This window comes from Rhipicephalus microplus, chromosome 7, assembly GCF_043290135.1.
Source record: "Rhipicephalus microplus isolate Deutch F79 chromosome 7, USDA_Rmic, whole genome shotgun sequence".
Lineage (NCBI taxonomy): Eukaryota > Metazoa > Arthropoda > Arachnida > Ixodida > Ixodidae > Rhipicephalus > Rhipicephalus microplus.
Window position 1 is genome coordinate 41,899,552 of NC_134706.1, and position 17,116 is coordinate 41,916,667.

The window sequence follows — 17,116 nt, forward strand, 5'->3', positions numbered from 1 at the left end:
GGCATCAGCAGAAGTGCAGTTTTGTATATTTAATAAATGTGATTAAACTTTACTCAATGTTGGTCATATAATCAGTTTTCTTTTTTATTCCTTACTTTAATAAAGAAATTGCGTTTGTACTCGAACGAAAGATATTATGTTACTATCACTGCGCATGATCAAACACTACGATCTCTGTTTCCATTTCGACCATGCAGGTATTCAGTCCTGGAGGTTCGGACATTCCGTGGCCGTACTCGCCAAGAGTTTCGCCGGCAGCTCGAACCGGTCGCTGCCGGGGAAGCCCGCGTGATCCTCCTGTTCGCCAGCAAGGACGACTCGCGGGAGCTGTTCGCCGCCGCCTCACAGCTGGGAATGACGGGAAAAAACTACGTCTGGATTGTCACCCAATCCGTCATCGGAGCACACCCGGGAGTGGCGCCACCAGAGTACCCAGCAGGCCTGCTAGGTGAGTGAGCTGTCGTACTCATATAAAAGGGCGAACGTGATTGTGTTCTAAGTGGAACGTTTGGCAACTTGAAACTTTGAACACCTCTTCCCCCGGGAATAGAAGAAGTTATACATGAAGCAGAGAACAAGAAGTGGCAGTTTATAAATAAAATTGAAGTTATCTTAACAGACATTGAAGAGTGCGCAGCGTTTGAAACCCATGCGCAGAAAATGCCTAAACAAAACCAAACAAAAAAGGCGCCCGCATCTTCTGACGGGGGGAACTCGAGTAAATGCGTCGCAGGGGGATGGGGTACCACGTGAATGTTGCGTAATTGGGTGTGGTTTGGGAATGCTTAATTGTTATTTTGCCTATATTACTCCTATTTATTAAATGAAGGAGAAGTGTTGCCTTCAAGGAGTGGTGGGACGGTGATGTGCGAACCAGTGAGCGGTTGTGCAGCGCGAGCAGTTGGTGGTGGTGGTAGTGGTTAGAAGGAAGAGGAAAAAGGCACCTAATTTCTGTCTGCTTTCAGGCGACACGGAGCAGTGCCTTATAGGGGTGGGGGGAAGGAGGGATAAAAAGAATAGAAGGAAAATAGACGAAGAAGTAGACAGGCAAGCGACGGAAAAAGAAGGAGATAGGAAAGTGGGGATCCGGTCGAAGCAGTCCAAGGGCGGGGTGCCACAATGCGAGAGCTGCACGGCGTCAGGAAACCGCGGAGGGCAAACCGGTCGGCGGGAGCTATGCTGGCGTAGCAGTTCGTTTTCACTATCAGACTCTGCTTTCGTCGGCCTTGCGGGGTGAGAAAGGGGGAGCGGGGGAGTGGCAGTTGACACGAGGCGCGAGGATGCGGCACGAGGTACGAGCATGCGCAGTGGGACATGCGCAGTGGGGCTGGCGATGCCGCCGCTAAGGCTGGATTTTCGAGGTACGACTATAAAATACTTAAAATTTAAAAATTACACAATCTCCTGGCAAAGGTATAGAGTTTCCTTAACATACAGTAGAGGAAACTCTGGTGCTGGTGTCTATGGGAGGTCCAACGCACGGCGCTATAGCCAAGGAGGTTTCAAGCTGCAGCGAGCATGGGAATGATGGGTAATAAAGAAATTATTCTAATCTTCGTACTTCTGGCTGCAAGTGGGTTTGTGTGATTAACCATGGAAGTGATCGGTTGTACAGAGATTTGCCTAGTCTTCGTACTTGTGGGTGGATAATCGCACTTGTGGCTTTGTTTATTGTTGCGTTTAGATTTTTTTTCTGAAGGAAAGAACGAACTCTTTTAAACTTCGTGACCCGATTTGAAAAGGTAAGCATAAAATAATAAGGTGGTGAAACGCAACCACTGATCATTTGCTGATTTTTGTTTCGTGAGAAAGCATCTCCAAGCCACACGAACACACACGGAGCCAGAAATACGAAGATTAGACAAATCTGTGTACTAGCCATCATTCTTATGCTCGCTGAAGCACCATGTGTTGCAGCTCCCACAGACACTAGCGCTAAAGTTTCCGCCAGTGTATATTTAAGAAACTCTATGCCGCAGCCCACCTTTAGTTGCCTCGCAGGCTGCGATTTTTATTGTTCAAAAACGCACAGGGCAACTCTTCCACCACCATTACTTTAAGTCGCTGTTCAATTCAGAAACTCGCTAGCAGATACTGCCTGCTTCGGCGTTGTGAGGCGAGATATGAGAGGAGAGGTTGACAGAAGGCGAGGGGGCGCGCATGGGCAATGGGCATTAAAACGACGCGTGGAGAGGTGCCTAGTGAAGAGAGAGAGGGTAGTGAGCGTTGGCTAGAGCTGCTTGCGTTGCGGGAGGGGAAGGAATCAATGCTCAATTTTTCTAACACCGTGGCCTCATCACCCTGCCAGGCGGAGACCTCATCCATAACGTCTGCGTGTATGTAAGTGAATCTTAAAAGAAAGAAAAGAAGATAAAAGTGAGCCCCGTAACTATCTGCATCATGTGCGACACCTCAACAGTAGCTCACAATAGAGGGGGGTAAGGAGGGATTAAAAGGATAAGACTAAAAGTTTTAGAAATAGAGATAGGAGGAAGGAAAGAGCGTGGTGCAGAAAGAGCGACACCCAGAAGCAAAGAGAAAATAGAAAAGATGGACACAGTCGCAGAAGTCCGAGGACGGGGCACCACTCAACGAGAGCTCTTGTAGTCGCCAGGAGCTTGCGTAGGGCAAGCCAATCGGCGAGAGCTGTGCTCTCGACGGAGATCGCGGGGGCCCAACCGGTCAGCACGAAATCCAGCGAGTGAGTCCGTCTGCGTGGCTCATAGCATCCATCCATACCGAAAATGAAGCATTGAGCTACGCGCCCGCTTCAACTGGAAGTATTGCCGCGTTTCCTTAGCGTTCCCCGCTTACGCTCGCTACGCGAAAAGTTGTTGCCGGCAAACAGAGAAAACACAACGCGCGTTGATTAATTTCTATAATCAAGCAGTGAAGTTCAATAGCTCTAGCATGACGCAAGTAGGCGGCCTTAGTCGAAGTAATCAATAAAGTTGTCTAGCTGCCTATCTGGCGTACAATCAGTCATGCTTCTCTGGCAATCACGCGGATTTCTTTGGTTCTGCTTTCACCGTTAACTGCTACAGCTCTACTGAGCGTCAATGTGGATGTATTCGCGAAAACGGTGCTTTAACTGTCGAACACCAGCATACATTGCATAAGCTGTTTTATACCAATGTGCGCACAGTAAGCACTGAACTTTTTCGGTAAAGAGAAGTTTTACTTAAATGTTACACCGATTGCTGACGGAGGGATCAATCATGTTTTTTCCATTTCCTTACGCGAAAGAAATAACCGTGAAATGAAATATAATGTCCGTCCAGGTAAATATTTGAACCTCCCATACCCTACTCCGTGGCACAACAGTTTAAATCACAACCTCATACACCCTCTTGCATTCTAACTACGAGCTCCTTATGTCCGCCATTTGCCGTTGGTAGTATCGCAGATCACTCAAGGGCTTGAGCGTGGCAGTGACTTGTTCACTTTCGCCAGTGAGATGGCGAAGTACAATACGGCTGTTTAGAATACGGTCGTGCAGTACACGTTGAATGGTGGCCGGAATCGGGCTGTACGCTGCCACCTGTAATCTACAACAACAGGTCAGCTATGTGCGGTTATCACTATGGAGGGTAGATCAAGATGTAACTCACAGCTTTGTACTAAGTATCGTCAGCTTTGTACGTGTTGTGCACTCATTGCGAGATTTGTGTGATAGTCATAGAAGACTGAAAGGCAACTTCTCTAGCTGCACTAGACGCCGCATTTGCTATACTAGCATTTCTTTCTGAATTTTTTTTCGTGGTCACTTTCATTGCTTTCCTTTTGAAGCCGGCAGCATTGTGTATTTTCTTTTTTTGTTGCTCCTCTCAACCCTCAGCGTTCAACCAACCATACTTTCAGGACCTGAAAGCATGACTGTGGAATAGCATTCTCACCGACTGCGGAATGTCGCCCTCACTGCCGGATGGTGGGGACAATATTTCAGTCATTTGAAGAGCCCTTACTGTAGAATATGATAGGGGATCACATGGCCCAAATAAACGCAGAATGAACCAGCACTGCCCCTTCCTGGTAGACGAAGCTGTGAGAAAGCATGAGAAACTTGAGGGTTGCCCTTGACGACGACGCAGTAGCGGCAGAGCATTTGCAGTAGCCAAGTATCTGCAAATGCGGATATCGATCTTACACTTTGGCGTATAGAGCGCAGTCGTGTTATGTGTGGCGACAGCGACAGAAAGCCAAACACGGCCGACAACTCCCGGGAACCGCGATCGTCTTGCTTTGGATTTACTTTGTCCCACTGTCGTCTTCCCGGCAAACTATCCGTAGGCGCGTTAATGAAAACAGATGCGATAATGCGAGCTAGAAGAGCTTCCTAGCGACTATCCTGAGAGTAAACATGGCCTGCGCGGCTTGCCTCTAGCGACGGCAGGCAGCAGGCGGTGCATGCTGCCCCCCTCGGCTTTGCCCTCCGGACACGTGGTTCCGCGTTCCTGAACACGTGTGTGTTCGTTGTGCGTTGCAGAAGTTGCATGGTGCCTGATTCATATTTAATATCACTGAGTATGATGTGCTCCACATTCCGATGCGATATGATTTATATATGTTGGATCAGACTCATTCGTGAAGTGAAGTTTGTCCTTATGGCTCACTCGGACTCACTCACACTCGTGGCTTGATCTGAGTTTTAGTCTGCGTGAGCTGGCTCACTAGGTTGTTAGCGTATATTTAGCTTTTAACAATGCTCGGTGCTCGGCTTCGTACACTTTGATCTAGAAGTTTTAAAATACAAGTTATCAGTAGTTGCAATACACTAATGATGTTCCTTTGTGGGAGAGATAGCTCAGACAAACATGTGTGAAGAATTTTTTGACAGAGTAATTGTGGGGCGCGGGTTGGTCGAAGCCATCATGTGCACCTGTAAGTCACGCCTCTAATGAATGACAGGCTGTCGTCCTCGGATGCTAGTGCGGTATTCCCCAGTCGCGCGATTGGCTAGCGCACGGTACTTATACGACAGTTCGGATGCTAGTGCGTTCAATTATGTTGTAGTAGACGTGACTATGAAGGCGAGCTGACATAGGCTGAAGTAATGCTGAAGTCTAGCCGTCATCAGTGCCGCAGGCTTACTGTACAGAGTCCCAGCCATGGCGGCCGCCTTTTCAAGGGAAGCGAAAATGATTGAGGCCCGTGCACTCAGATTTAGGCGCACGTTAAAGAAACCCAGGGGATCGATGTTTCCGGAGCATTTCACTACGGCGTCTCTGATATTCATGTCGTGGACACGGGACGTCATTCTCCAATAAATATTATAGGTTATAACACGAGAGAACAGTTTCTTTAATCGTAAAAGTTTTGTAAGTCTATACAGCGAAGCATGCCGTTAACCAGAGCTGCTGTTATGTTCGAAAATAAAGTAGCGTCTGGTAACCAAATGAAATTCTTCCGAAACTCTTTATTACGAACATTTGATGCGAGAACAATAAGGTGCGTGACAGCACGAGTCCTTCTTTGGCTTCCTTTTTTATTTGTATTTTGGCCCACCACTGCTGCGAAGGGCTTTGCTAATGTACATCAATTTTTATTTCCCTATTCCCTGCTGTTTGCGTTCCCTTTTATGGTATTGGATGAAGTGTTCTCGGATCATTGCGTGTAGGATGCTATAGGCTCAGGCCAACTGGCAGAGTAGTTATAAGAAAAGGTACTAAAAGGAGTATGTCTTCGGTCATAGATACACCTGAAAATGTCAGGCGATGCAATATAATGAGAATACCATAGCGAAACAATGGGTTTGGCAACCACCTGCCTGAAACAAAGCAACGGCCAAATTTTCGTTTGAAGCTAAAATTTTGAATAATGATTGCCCGACAGCTTTTAATTTCGCTACACCAGGACCCTACCAGTAAAGTGAATAACGGCAGCTGCAGCTGCTCTTCGTCCAACTTCAAGATCGCCTAAAAAACTCTGCGTGTAGGCGTCAATAACTGTTGCGAAGCATGACAAGCTTTTCTCTAAAGACGTCGGGCAAGTATCGGTGAAATTAGTTGTCGCGGTTGTTCTTTATGTAGGCACCATGATTAATACAGAACCCGAACATTAAAAAATGGAGCTGGAAGTGGATTAATTTCGAGCACTTTTCCTTCGCATCAGGTTCAATATTCGACAGCACTCAAGGTGACAGTCTGTCTCGCCTACGTTGATTTCTGTACGTGTATAAATATCAATGGTATTTAATATTTAGTGTTTTGGTACGTTTGTGCAGTCAGAACGGCTTCTCAGATATTAAACAGCAAGAATTACGACTGTAAACATGGAAACAAAACCACAGTAACCAGCCTAGGTTATTATTTGTGTCGACGTGTCTTTTAAGCTTTCTACGCCATGGCTCAACCAGTGAAATTCATATGCACCTGTCGAAAAAAAAAATGCCTTGTCAGAAAGTGAGCCCTATCTACTGTTGAATTCCAATGGCGGAGTCGGTGCAGCCGACCGACTTCGCGAGCGAGCACTCGACTCTGGCGTAGAGCAAATCCTCCAAATCCGCCATCGGAACACAACCCGCCCTGCTGGAGCAAGGCGGAAGCTGCCGCGTTACCCAGGATACCTTGCGCGGGGTCTTTTCCGCTGTCTGTTTCCCACGTGGTTTACCAGAATCGCCGCATCGTTCGTTGGCTTGTTCAGCGCTATTCACCTGTGTGGAATGGATATCAGGCCAAGCGTGCAACAGCTATTGTCCAAGATGTCTGCTGTCGCTATCGAGTAGCAGAAGCATTGCCGCACGCTTTGCCGAGGTAGCCGAGCCGTCCATGCCGTCCGCCATTATCAACACAACTCGCGCCGCGCCAGCCGCGCCCCCAAGCAGGCAAACGTGTTAAAGGAAATGCGTCACGCTGAGTTTCGGTCCACTCCACCGATTTCGACGGAGCAGTTTTTCCTGCTCCACGGAGGGACTCCCGCTCTGAATCCCCTCCGGCTCTCTCATTGGAACTTTTGACTCTCGCTCTCACTCTGTCATTGGAACACACTTGCTCTGAAAGGAGCAGAAAAACTTGCTCCGACTCCGCCATTGGAATTCAACATACATCTCCGGTCCAAAGACCAGATATATGTCTAAAACTACAATGCCCATGAAGTGACATCTTGTTTAGTCAGCTAGCCAACAAGTCCGCCAAATGTCCGTCCATGCCTGAGCGTAAGATCTATCGATATTCCCATTTAAATGACTTATGATAATTTCAAGACTCCATCATATATGCGCTTAACCTCTTTGTTGTTTGCAACTCCGTGAAAACTTTGGTTTTACCGCAACGGTGAATCATTGACTGAGATAGCGACAAATTAGAATGACGCGATGACAGTCGATGTATTGATCGCCCCTCTCCCACTTCATGACACTTCTGCGCCTAACGCTGTCTAGCGTTGGTTCCCAGATTGGAGGCACATAAACGTTTTCGCAATTTACCTGATTTTTCACTGCTGTCGAGATCGGCCTACCTTTGGCAAAGAGATGTTGTCTCGTGTTATTATCATGTGAATTCATAGCAGTCATGATGACGTGAACGCGTGATGATAATTGTTTGAATTACTCACGTTCACGCGCCCGCCAACGGTCAACTTTTGTGTTTTGCGATGCAATGGAGGTGTTCGCTCGAGAGCAACGATGTAACAAATGAAAGGCCTGAATACATGCACCTCTAATCGGAAGCTGAAGCAATTAATTTAAGATAAAAACTTCAGAGTGGGTATCAGCAGTTTGATGCTTGCTTCATTAAAAAACAGATGCGAGTTCACCAAATTGAACACGAGTAGCATTTTTCGGGGCAAAAAACAGCGGCTATGCCACGAGGATTCTTGAAAGATAGAACAAATGGCATCTTTGGCATGACGGTGTCTTCGCCATGACGCGTCTTATGCTAAAGCAGCATTGTTAGAGCGTACCCTCCACTTGCGGCGCGCAGGCGTATTTAGTCATGGAAGCCACGGTAGAATATACGAGACGCCTCTTCACATTGTTTTCGGCAGTTTGTCGTCGTAGAAGATATTCTAATCCAGCCGCAGAACTTTCACGGTCTATGTACCCACTTGAGCCTCGGGCACTCAAATGTGTAGCACTCTCGCAGTTCAAATCAGAAAGCGGTGAGAGCCTCCCGTCGGAATGTTTCGCGGCCCCACCAACGGTACGAAATATGACATGGCCGGAATGCAGTCTGGCTGGAATAATAATACGAAAGATGACGTAGTTCGTCTTCATCCGCACACTGCCGATTTACTAACGTTAGCGCAGTCAGACAAACGTTTTTTTCACGTATTTAAGAGCTCCTGCTGCAAGGAACATCAAAAAGTAATATGAAATTGTCCGCAACAGTGGTGGTTCTTTCCACTTTGGTGTTTAACCGGATTTCAAACGCATGAGCTTACCTTTAAAAAGTTATTTTCAGAAAAACAACTTAGGTTAGGTTGACCGAATGTACTCTGAGATCTGTGATGCCACAAGCTCCGTTATGATAGGTTGATTATTAGATGAAAAAAATCAAGTTTTAAGTTTCAGTTTCAAATTTCGCGCCAACAAACGTCAAAATTTTCAAACTGTATTTTTTGTACTCTTGCGACACGCGCTCAATGAAATTTTCTCAAACTTCGTATGATATATCTATAGCAACCACAAATTGCAATCTACTTCATTTTTATCGGCTATTGAAGTAGGACCCACTAGACGCCTTCAAAATCTATGACGTGATGGTGTTTGCTGTGGGCGTGTGCTACCGCAATAGGTGTTTAGAAAAAGTTGTTAATGATTTAGAGTACCCGGTACTCAACTATGAGAGAGCACTAAGCCGTCCCAAACTCTAAGCATGATACCCAAAGTGACTCAAGCAGCTCATGTCAGAAAACCGCATTTGCTTTTAGGGGCGAAGCTTCTTAAAGCGGCAACCGTACGTCCCTCGTAGTAGTGCGTGACATGTCTTACCTTTTGACCTGCAAGGTGGTGCCGGTGGGAGATTTCTCTTGTGCGTTGTTGAACAATAAAAAATTCGCAGCGTGCGCGTTACCTAAAAGCCGAATTTTCTTGTCTCTCATTCCCCATTAGCAGCCATTTGCATGTACATTGAGCACTATCTGACAAGAAAGGGTTGCTACGTTATACTCGCTGGGCATAATCTCCTTGGTTTTAGAAAGGTTTAGCGAGCGTTGGGCCACAGTGCCATGAATACAGTGAGCTAGTATATACCATGAACTCGAGGTGGTTAAAGGTGGGAAGTAGGCACGAAGCACGAGCCGTAGGAAAGTGTGCGTGTGCCCCCTCTCGTTTTGTCCTTGGTATGTCCGCTGGATGGTGGTGCACATGCGGAATATATGATGAAAAGATGCGAGATGGTGGTACTTGGAGTGTTGAATAGATGGACGAACAGGCACACAGACAGATGCATGGACGGGCGCATGGAAGGCTGCACGAACGAATGGACGCATGGACGAACGCGGGGGCGGATGCATGGACAAACGCAGGGGCGGACGCACAAACAGATGCACGCACGGACGGGCGGATGGACGCATGGACGGTCACACAGACGGACGCATGGATGGACGGAAGCAAGAACGAATGAATGGACGGATGCTTCGTCCCACTCTCCATCATTCACCCCGTGAATATGCTGCCATTTTTGTACGTTTTTCAGCTTACCAAGCGTTATGTCATGGTAAGAGGGTTGTTTTTTTGAATTTCAAAACTGTACTTTACCAATACGCGCGAAATTGTTCTTTCCCTTCTTTCACGGCGCGGGATAGACCATTATTTGTAAATCACTGCGGGGCATGCATAGAAAGCTTCTCCTTATTTTATTCCCTGCCCAGGCATTCATTACAACACGTCGTTGGCCAAGCTGCACGACGAAATAGAGCGTGCCGTGCTCGTTCTGGGACACGGGCTGGAGCTGTTCGTCAACGAGCCGGCCAACGTCAACGTCACGCTCGCTCCCGGACTGCGCTGCTACGAACCCGGAAGGGCACACTGGGAGCAGGGGGACACGTTCTTCCGGTCAGTGGAGCATTACTAAAACAGCACGCTTGACTCACGTGCACGACAGATGCGTCCGCTCGCAGGAACTTCCGCATAGAGGAGTAATTCGTCCGTAAGCTTCTTACCGTAGTTACGGTTTAGAGATTACCCAGTTTTCAGAGCCGTGCGTGGCAGTGGAACCGCTGGTAACGACATCTCGGGAGATCTTGTGCGAGTACAATGAACCTGAAATTTATCGCTTCGTGTGGTTTTGTTCTTTTTGATGCGAAGCATCAGGTACTCTCCAAGCTAACGTTTACTTCAATGAGCAGCCCTATACAGTCTAGTACTTGCGTACGAAATGCCTAAGTTACTGTCGTATGTGCTTGTATAGGTTGAAACTCCGCACAGTCAGATGTCGTTGTCAGCGTTGTCTTTGCAGTACTCTTTTCTAGTAAGCCGGTAATCCACAAACGCTATCGAAAGCCTTGAGCTGGTCTAGTTGTTTCGTATTTTGTAGATGTCGTGATTACAGAGCATTTGCGTTGTGTGGTCTCATTGGCTGGTTTAGGCTGGTTCATTTTTTTCCTTTGATGTAGAAACTTTTGCCCGCTGCTTAAATGCGAAGGACATGTGACGGAGACTACGTTCAAGTGGTTGCTCGTCCCTTTACTGTTCAAAAGCTTGATATTAACGAACTTGCGCTACTTCAATAACAATACATGGGTAATCCAATCCAGCGTAACTGAACGCTTTAAACACCTATAACTTCAGGTTGGTCTATTGAAAGGACACTTCAATAAAGCTTTACGTTTGAAAAATTAAAATATTTCAAGAAGAAAGTAGCATTGCTGTGTTTTTCAGTGAGTGCCTAATTGACTTCGTCTGCACCTTTTTTGCCTCATATATATTTTCCCAAGTAATCAGTCAACTAGCCTTGGAGAAAGCGCTGTAGATTTTATAGAATTTTTTTAATATTATCACAAACTCGTCGTCATCTCTTTTAATCTTTTACAAACGTATTTCCCTTTCTTAAGCACAGGATAGCAAAACGTGAATTTACCCTTGTTAACCTCCCTGTCTTTTCGGTATATTTTTCTATTTCTCTCGAGCTATTATGTTTATAAACATTTTTACTGGTACAGAAAAAGAATGATCGTTGCTGGTGTCGCACACAAAAAGCTACATAATGAGAACTATCTCTGGCGCTCAGCATAACATCATTGATTGTATGAAGATCAGTGACGTGAAAAGATTATGGAGGCCATGTGTTAGGTTTCACATCAAGTGCGCAGCGTTTGTGGGTGTCAATTGCTCGGACATTATTAATCTCTACGTGCGTCTAGTAAAAAAAAAAATTCGTCGAGAGCCTGCAAACTTGAATTGTCATAACTGCTTTACTATAAACTCCTACACCCGCGAAGTTATACTTGACCTGTAATAAAAGGTTCTGAAAGTGTGCCTTTCATTTAAAGGAGCAGTGGCACAAATTTACGAAGGCGAGATAATAGGCGAGATAAATTTACCTAGAGACATACGCAAAATCTACGAAATAGAAAGGGCATGTATAGCCTAGAAAGTATTCAAATCAATTTCAAAGTGCATGCCGCGTGTGACTTAGCGAAATACGGAGCCCCTCGCGACGTCGACATCAACGCGGTGGCAGTGTAAAGAAAGCTACGTCACGAGTTTTTGTGGACTGGTTTCTGGCACGTGTCTTGCGTGGCCAGCTGTACTTACCTTGCTTCCGGAACTGCTCCTGCCTAGTTCGATGGTCTCTGAAACCGAAACTCTGACTTGGCGCTCTAAAAGAGTCTCAATATAAATAAATACCCGTCCAGCACATGCGCAAATAAAGTTTCCAGCCGTGATAACTGGGTCATATGCTACCTATTGAAAAGAAGAAGGTGCGAAATTTTTGTTTCAGTGATCCGTTAAGCAAACTCAAGTCTAGAGTAATTGACTTCGAGAACTTCAACGGCATCATAAAATAACAGATACATTTATGCGGGGTAATGGGGGCACATTACAGCTACCTGCGTAACGTGTCCATAGAGACCAAGGGCAGTCCTAACATCGAGTTCCTGCCTGACGGTACTCTGAAGTACGTCGAGCTGGACATCCTGAATCTCAACAAAGAAGGCTATTGGGACCGAGTGAGTACTTGCTTTGTCATTGTTGTTTTTCAAAACGATAAGCTAAAGGGCTTGTTTCTTAGAAATTCCCGTGTAGGTGGTACGTGGTTGTGGAGGCATCTGTAGCTGTGAGAAAAAAAAAAAAACGTTAGCAGTTAGCTGAAATTCAAGGTAGATTCAAGTAAAGATGAAAGCTGGAGGGAATATACACTAGGCCTTTTTCTTGCGGCACCCTTCAGGCCTTCACCGCTAACGAAAAATGATAAGGAAGGCAAACCAGCGTGTGCGTGCGTGCGTGCACGCGAATATCATTATCGTATGCAACTCTTAAAGGAGAAGCGTATGGGTCCTACAATTTTGTTATAATATGTTAGATAATATAGGCGGGGAAAATGTTTCATGTAAAACAATGCTCTCGGCTAGTTTTATTTCGGCTATTGATTTTATTACGCAATATTTATCGCTAGCAATGTGTGCGCAGAAGTTGTGATCGGCACTTCTTGCTGGGGACGTATGATAGTGTTTATGCACCCTATATTTTGTGCACATGCTTCTCAAATTCAGTTGAGTTTAAAGCCACGGAGATAATTGACCATAAAAGTTAACCTTAATTTGGGAAATGTGTGGCTCATTGCATGTCTTTACTGAATGCGTCCTCACATGGTTTTAATTTTACACACTAGATAAAACCTCAGATTTGTTATAACGAAAGTTTAAAATGCGCACAGCGTTTCAGATAGTGTTTACATGAGATTCGAATGCCCAGTGAAATGGAAAGGTGGTTCTATGCAATAGGCCAGCAGTGCATTTAATGACATGGAGAAAGTAAAAGAATGAAAGAATCATAGCAAACATCTAAAAAAGAATTACTGCCACATAGAGTATGACAGAATGCTAACTCTAAAGCATGCACTCGTGTGGTTATTACATTTTGTTTGCATCTCGCAGTTCTAGTATTACCGATATTAGTCTGCATATTGCTATTTATTAGCAACGGGATATTGCACGTAGTTGAACAACGGAAAGTCAAGCACAGTGGGGAAATAAAGTAAGAGAAGCCTGCAAATTGTGTATGGCTAAGAATAATGCATTCTGACACAAATCCAATCAAAACCTTTTTTTAAGTACTTCCTGAAAGGCTCATCCGTTATCTGTTCTTCAATATTTTTACAGTTGCATTCCCTTTACGGCTGCCCTTGCAGAACTGATGCATCAGATCAAATTATATTATCGTTACGCTGTGCCAGATCAAATTATATTACCGTTACGTTTCGTGAAGGTTTTAAGTGTTTACAACTTGGAAAGCATTTTGCTACCAAGAACACGGAAAAAGTAAAATCGAACTTCGTCAGGTCTTCTATGTTGTTTTGGTTGTCCTTGTTGTTGTTGTTGTTCATTTCTCAAAACGGATAAACGAGTTTTCACTGCCCACAGATTGGAGGCTGGACGCAAAAGGGTATCGACATCAAAGACATCGTTTGGCCTGGAGAAGAACTGGTCCCGCCGAAAGGGGTTCCAGAGAAATTTAATCTCAAAGTATGTCCAGATTCTGAGTTGCTTTCTGAAAAATGTAAAAAAAATGAAGATGGTCAGATGCCGCCGAAAGCCGGCAGGATGCGATTTGTTAGGGCCGTTACTGTAAATCGAGTTTCACAGTGGCACACGTACTGGTTCATATATACAAAATAATAGAAAAAAGTAGAAATGTGAAACAAGCTGGAGAAGTTAAAAGAAGTGTCGAAATGTTTTTTTGTTCGTTGAATTGCAAGTCGTTTCAGTCTTGTCGTTTTTCGGTGAAGTCGACAACTTCGAATTACGCAGATAAGCGACAGCTTTGTCAGTCGAAATGCCTTTATCTGGAAGAAACTTCCAAAACTTAGATGTGTCGTGAGGTTATTTGCCGTTGTTTTGTACGATGCTGTGTATTTTTGTTATGTATAATTGTGGATGGGCTTTTGGTTATAAAGTGAATATTTAACTTTCGTAGTTAAGCGCCCCAGTTTCGCGTTTCACGTTGTTTAGGTGAACTCGTTGCTGTAACCTGACGCTAGTGCAACGTGTGTGCGTGTTCTCGTAGTAGGTTTTAGATTGCAAATCGTTACGAATGGTTTTAAGGCTTGCTTTAAGTTGGTTAACATATGAAAACTTCAACTTTTTTTCTCGTTGAGTTATCGCAGAGCTTGAAACCCAAGGAAATATTGACTTACAATCCTCAAATGCCAATTAGAGCTTGGCGTAATAGTTCTTTATGAGCGAAGTTTGGACTTCATGTTTGACATCTGATGTAGAAGGGATCAAACGTTTAGAGAAGTTCCTGACATTTTCACAATAACTGCGGCTCACCCGGTCGTGTGTTCTGCTGGTGATCACTGTATTTCCCAGCACAATAGAACAATAGACTGACCGAGCGTTCAAGCACGTGATAAAACGTCACAATTTTGGTTTTTTTTTTTGCGTGCTCAACCTTCTGTTGCATCGGAACGAAGCATGCACCATGACTAGAAATAAAAATTGGCGCAGTGAGTAGAGAAGGCTTTGCACTAAATAATTTGGTGTCATTGCTGCTCAAGCGGATCAAGTTTTGATGTTATAAAAGAGGAGACACCACGTGAGGAAAAACAGTGGCTGCAAATTTACCAACATATTTTTTTGATGGTATACTGAATAATGTCGAATGTTTTCGTTATATTGTTTCGGATATGCGTGTTACAATCTCCGCTTTGGAAAAAATCGAAACATCAATATTTCTTAAGATAAGCCGAAAGAGTAGTTTAAATTTAAACTCTCCGTTTATTTTATGCAGGTCTCTACGGTGAAGCAGATGAATTGAAAGTAAATTGGTGCGCGCAAATAAAGACAAGCTCACAGAAATGAAACGGGATAGGGACAAGCGCTTGTTCCTGTTCCATCTTTTCTGTGTCCTCCTTTTTATTTGCGCACGCCAGTTTACCTTCAAATGTGAATCAACTCGCCCAGCGGCAAGGCTTACCGAACAACATGAGCTCACTTGTTAGTTATTCATGTGAGTTTTTACTACGAAAGCGGTTATGAGATCAGAACACGGGTCACGCGCGGCGCCTTAGTGGTCCGCCGCCGGTGTCCGTAACCAGTATGGATCGAAAAAAAAAAGAAACCCAGTAAAGATAAGACACTATTCACACAACGGGGTTTGAACCCGGGCACGCTGTGCGCCAGCCCATTATTCTACCACTTTTTTTTTCTTTATTGCCTTCTTGACTACAGGTCAAGCTAATGTGACAAACACCGTCACACGTGTTTCATATGTGATAACGCATCAAACAAAAATATTACATCTTCAGCACAGTTGGTAGTCTTATACACATCTCGCACTTTTATAACAGCTTCAACGAAACACTCATTAACGGATAGAACTCTTATATTACAGTGTCTGTACGATAGCATACCACGCCGAACCGAATGAAGCCACTGAGACACGCCAGGGCTTGGAACTCGTTTCTTAACTTGCCTTAGGCAGGCTTGATGTCGGGAAAGGAATCGCATTTATATGAGTAGTAAAGCGTTTTAGAACATCAAAGGAACAACCAGGCGTCACACAATGCGGAATCGCGTAACGAGCGGGTTGTTCAATGCTCCAACCCATTAGAAAACTTCTTCGTGACCACCTAAACTGTGGCGCATACCCACTTCAGGCATATTTCTGCATCCTCGTCAGCCAATGCATAAAGAAAAATTGCTCGAAATCCCTAACACGTGTGTAGCAGATACCACGCTTCTCCATAGAAAGACGAAAGATGGCAAAGTGAATGCTGGCCTACTACACAACATTTATGATTATTTATGGCGTAGTAGGCACCCAGCAGTGTGCTCGTAGCAGTTACCCAAAGAGTGTTTATAAAAGGCTCTGAAAGGCCGCTCTTCCAGCTCTCGCTGTGGTTGTTCTGCGCGTTCCGCGCAGGCCTGGCGTTTTTTTTTTTTTAGCACAAAGTCAGCGAGGAGGTTGAAACATTGTGACGTGTGCTGAAAACTCGATTCCATTAGAGAATTTCAGGCAGAACTATAAAAATAATTATAAATAACGAGTCTATACAGTTATATGATGACTCTCTACATGAAGAGACGCAATCTGCTTAGAGACCAGCTGCAATATGTCGCAGATGCGCGCGCATTTATTATTTTGTAGTTGGAAAAGTTACAGCTTTTATAACTTTAAAGGTAAACGTGGTTAAAATCAGAGAAGCTGCTGTCATCGTCCGGACAATGATGTCACAGGTAACGTTCATGGAGGAGCGTCCATTTCTGAACATCGGCCAACCGGACAACGAGACCGGTGAATGCGAGAGTGGGCGGGCCGTCAAGTGCCGTGTCGTGCCAGAGGCCATGTTGCAAGGGTGAGTCAGCGCTTTTTTGCGCAACCAAACATTGTTCAAGAATATCTTATATTTATAACTATACTCTGTTTCACCACTGTTGTTCAGCACTGCCAAAGCTAGTTTAGCACTGCCGGCTAAAGACTATTGCACAACAAAGCAATCAACTAATAACGGCGTTGGCTTTAACAACGATTCGGATACTTTAATGCTGCATGGCTTTCCTGGTGGCTGATTTATATGAAAGGACTAGGTACTCATCCAAAAGCTATCAGAAAACGGAATGCCAGACCGCCCTAAGAGGTGGGCCAACAGCAGTCGTCTGTCATGATCTTTCGATCTCCTGATCGCGAAATGATGCTCTCGCCCAACACTTTGTCCTTCCCGTGCGCTCTCATAAAATATTCATGAACTTTAGTTCTGCTCCGAGGAAGCTCTTTCGGTAACTGTCATTGCGCGTCGTTTGAGCGCTTTCAGTGGTTTCTCACAAACGGCGAGCTCTTTCTGCCGAGCTTTGTTTCACGAAATGAAGAGCGACGTAGACAACGCTGGAAACTAGAAAAAAATCTTCTGGCTGTTGGTGTGTACAGTGCCGTGAATTTTGGGCACTGCTACTTTCGTTTCACCCATATTAACTGTGGAAGAAATACGTATAGGTCTCAACACGTTTGTAATGG

The 17,116-nt window shown here is 44.9% G+C and overlaps 1 protein-coding gene across 2 annotated transcripts in view; it reads left to right on the forward strand.

The window, feature by feature from the left end:
- The window catches only part of LOC119179251 (glutamate receptor ionotropic, NMDA 2B-like), a 207,174-nt gene that overhangs the window by 160,506 nt on the left and 29,552 nt on the right, over positions 1-17,116 (forward strand). For both annotated transcript variants that reach the window (XM_075869078.1, XM_075869079.1), the window contains 5 exons: positions 198-448; positions 9,811-9,994; positions 11,988-12,111; positions 13,525-13,626; positions 16,342-16,460. In XM_075869078.1, the coding sequence (XP_075725193.1) occupies positions 198-448; positions 9,811-9,994; positions 11,988-12,111; positions 13,525-13,626; positions 16,342-16,460 (780 nt within the window). The remainder of the gene's footprint in view (positions 1-197; positions 449-9,810; positions 9,995-11,987; positions 12,112-13,524; positions 13,627-16,341; positions 16,461-17,116) is intronic.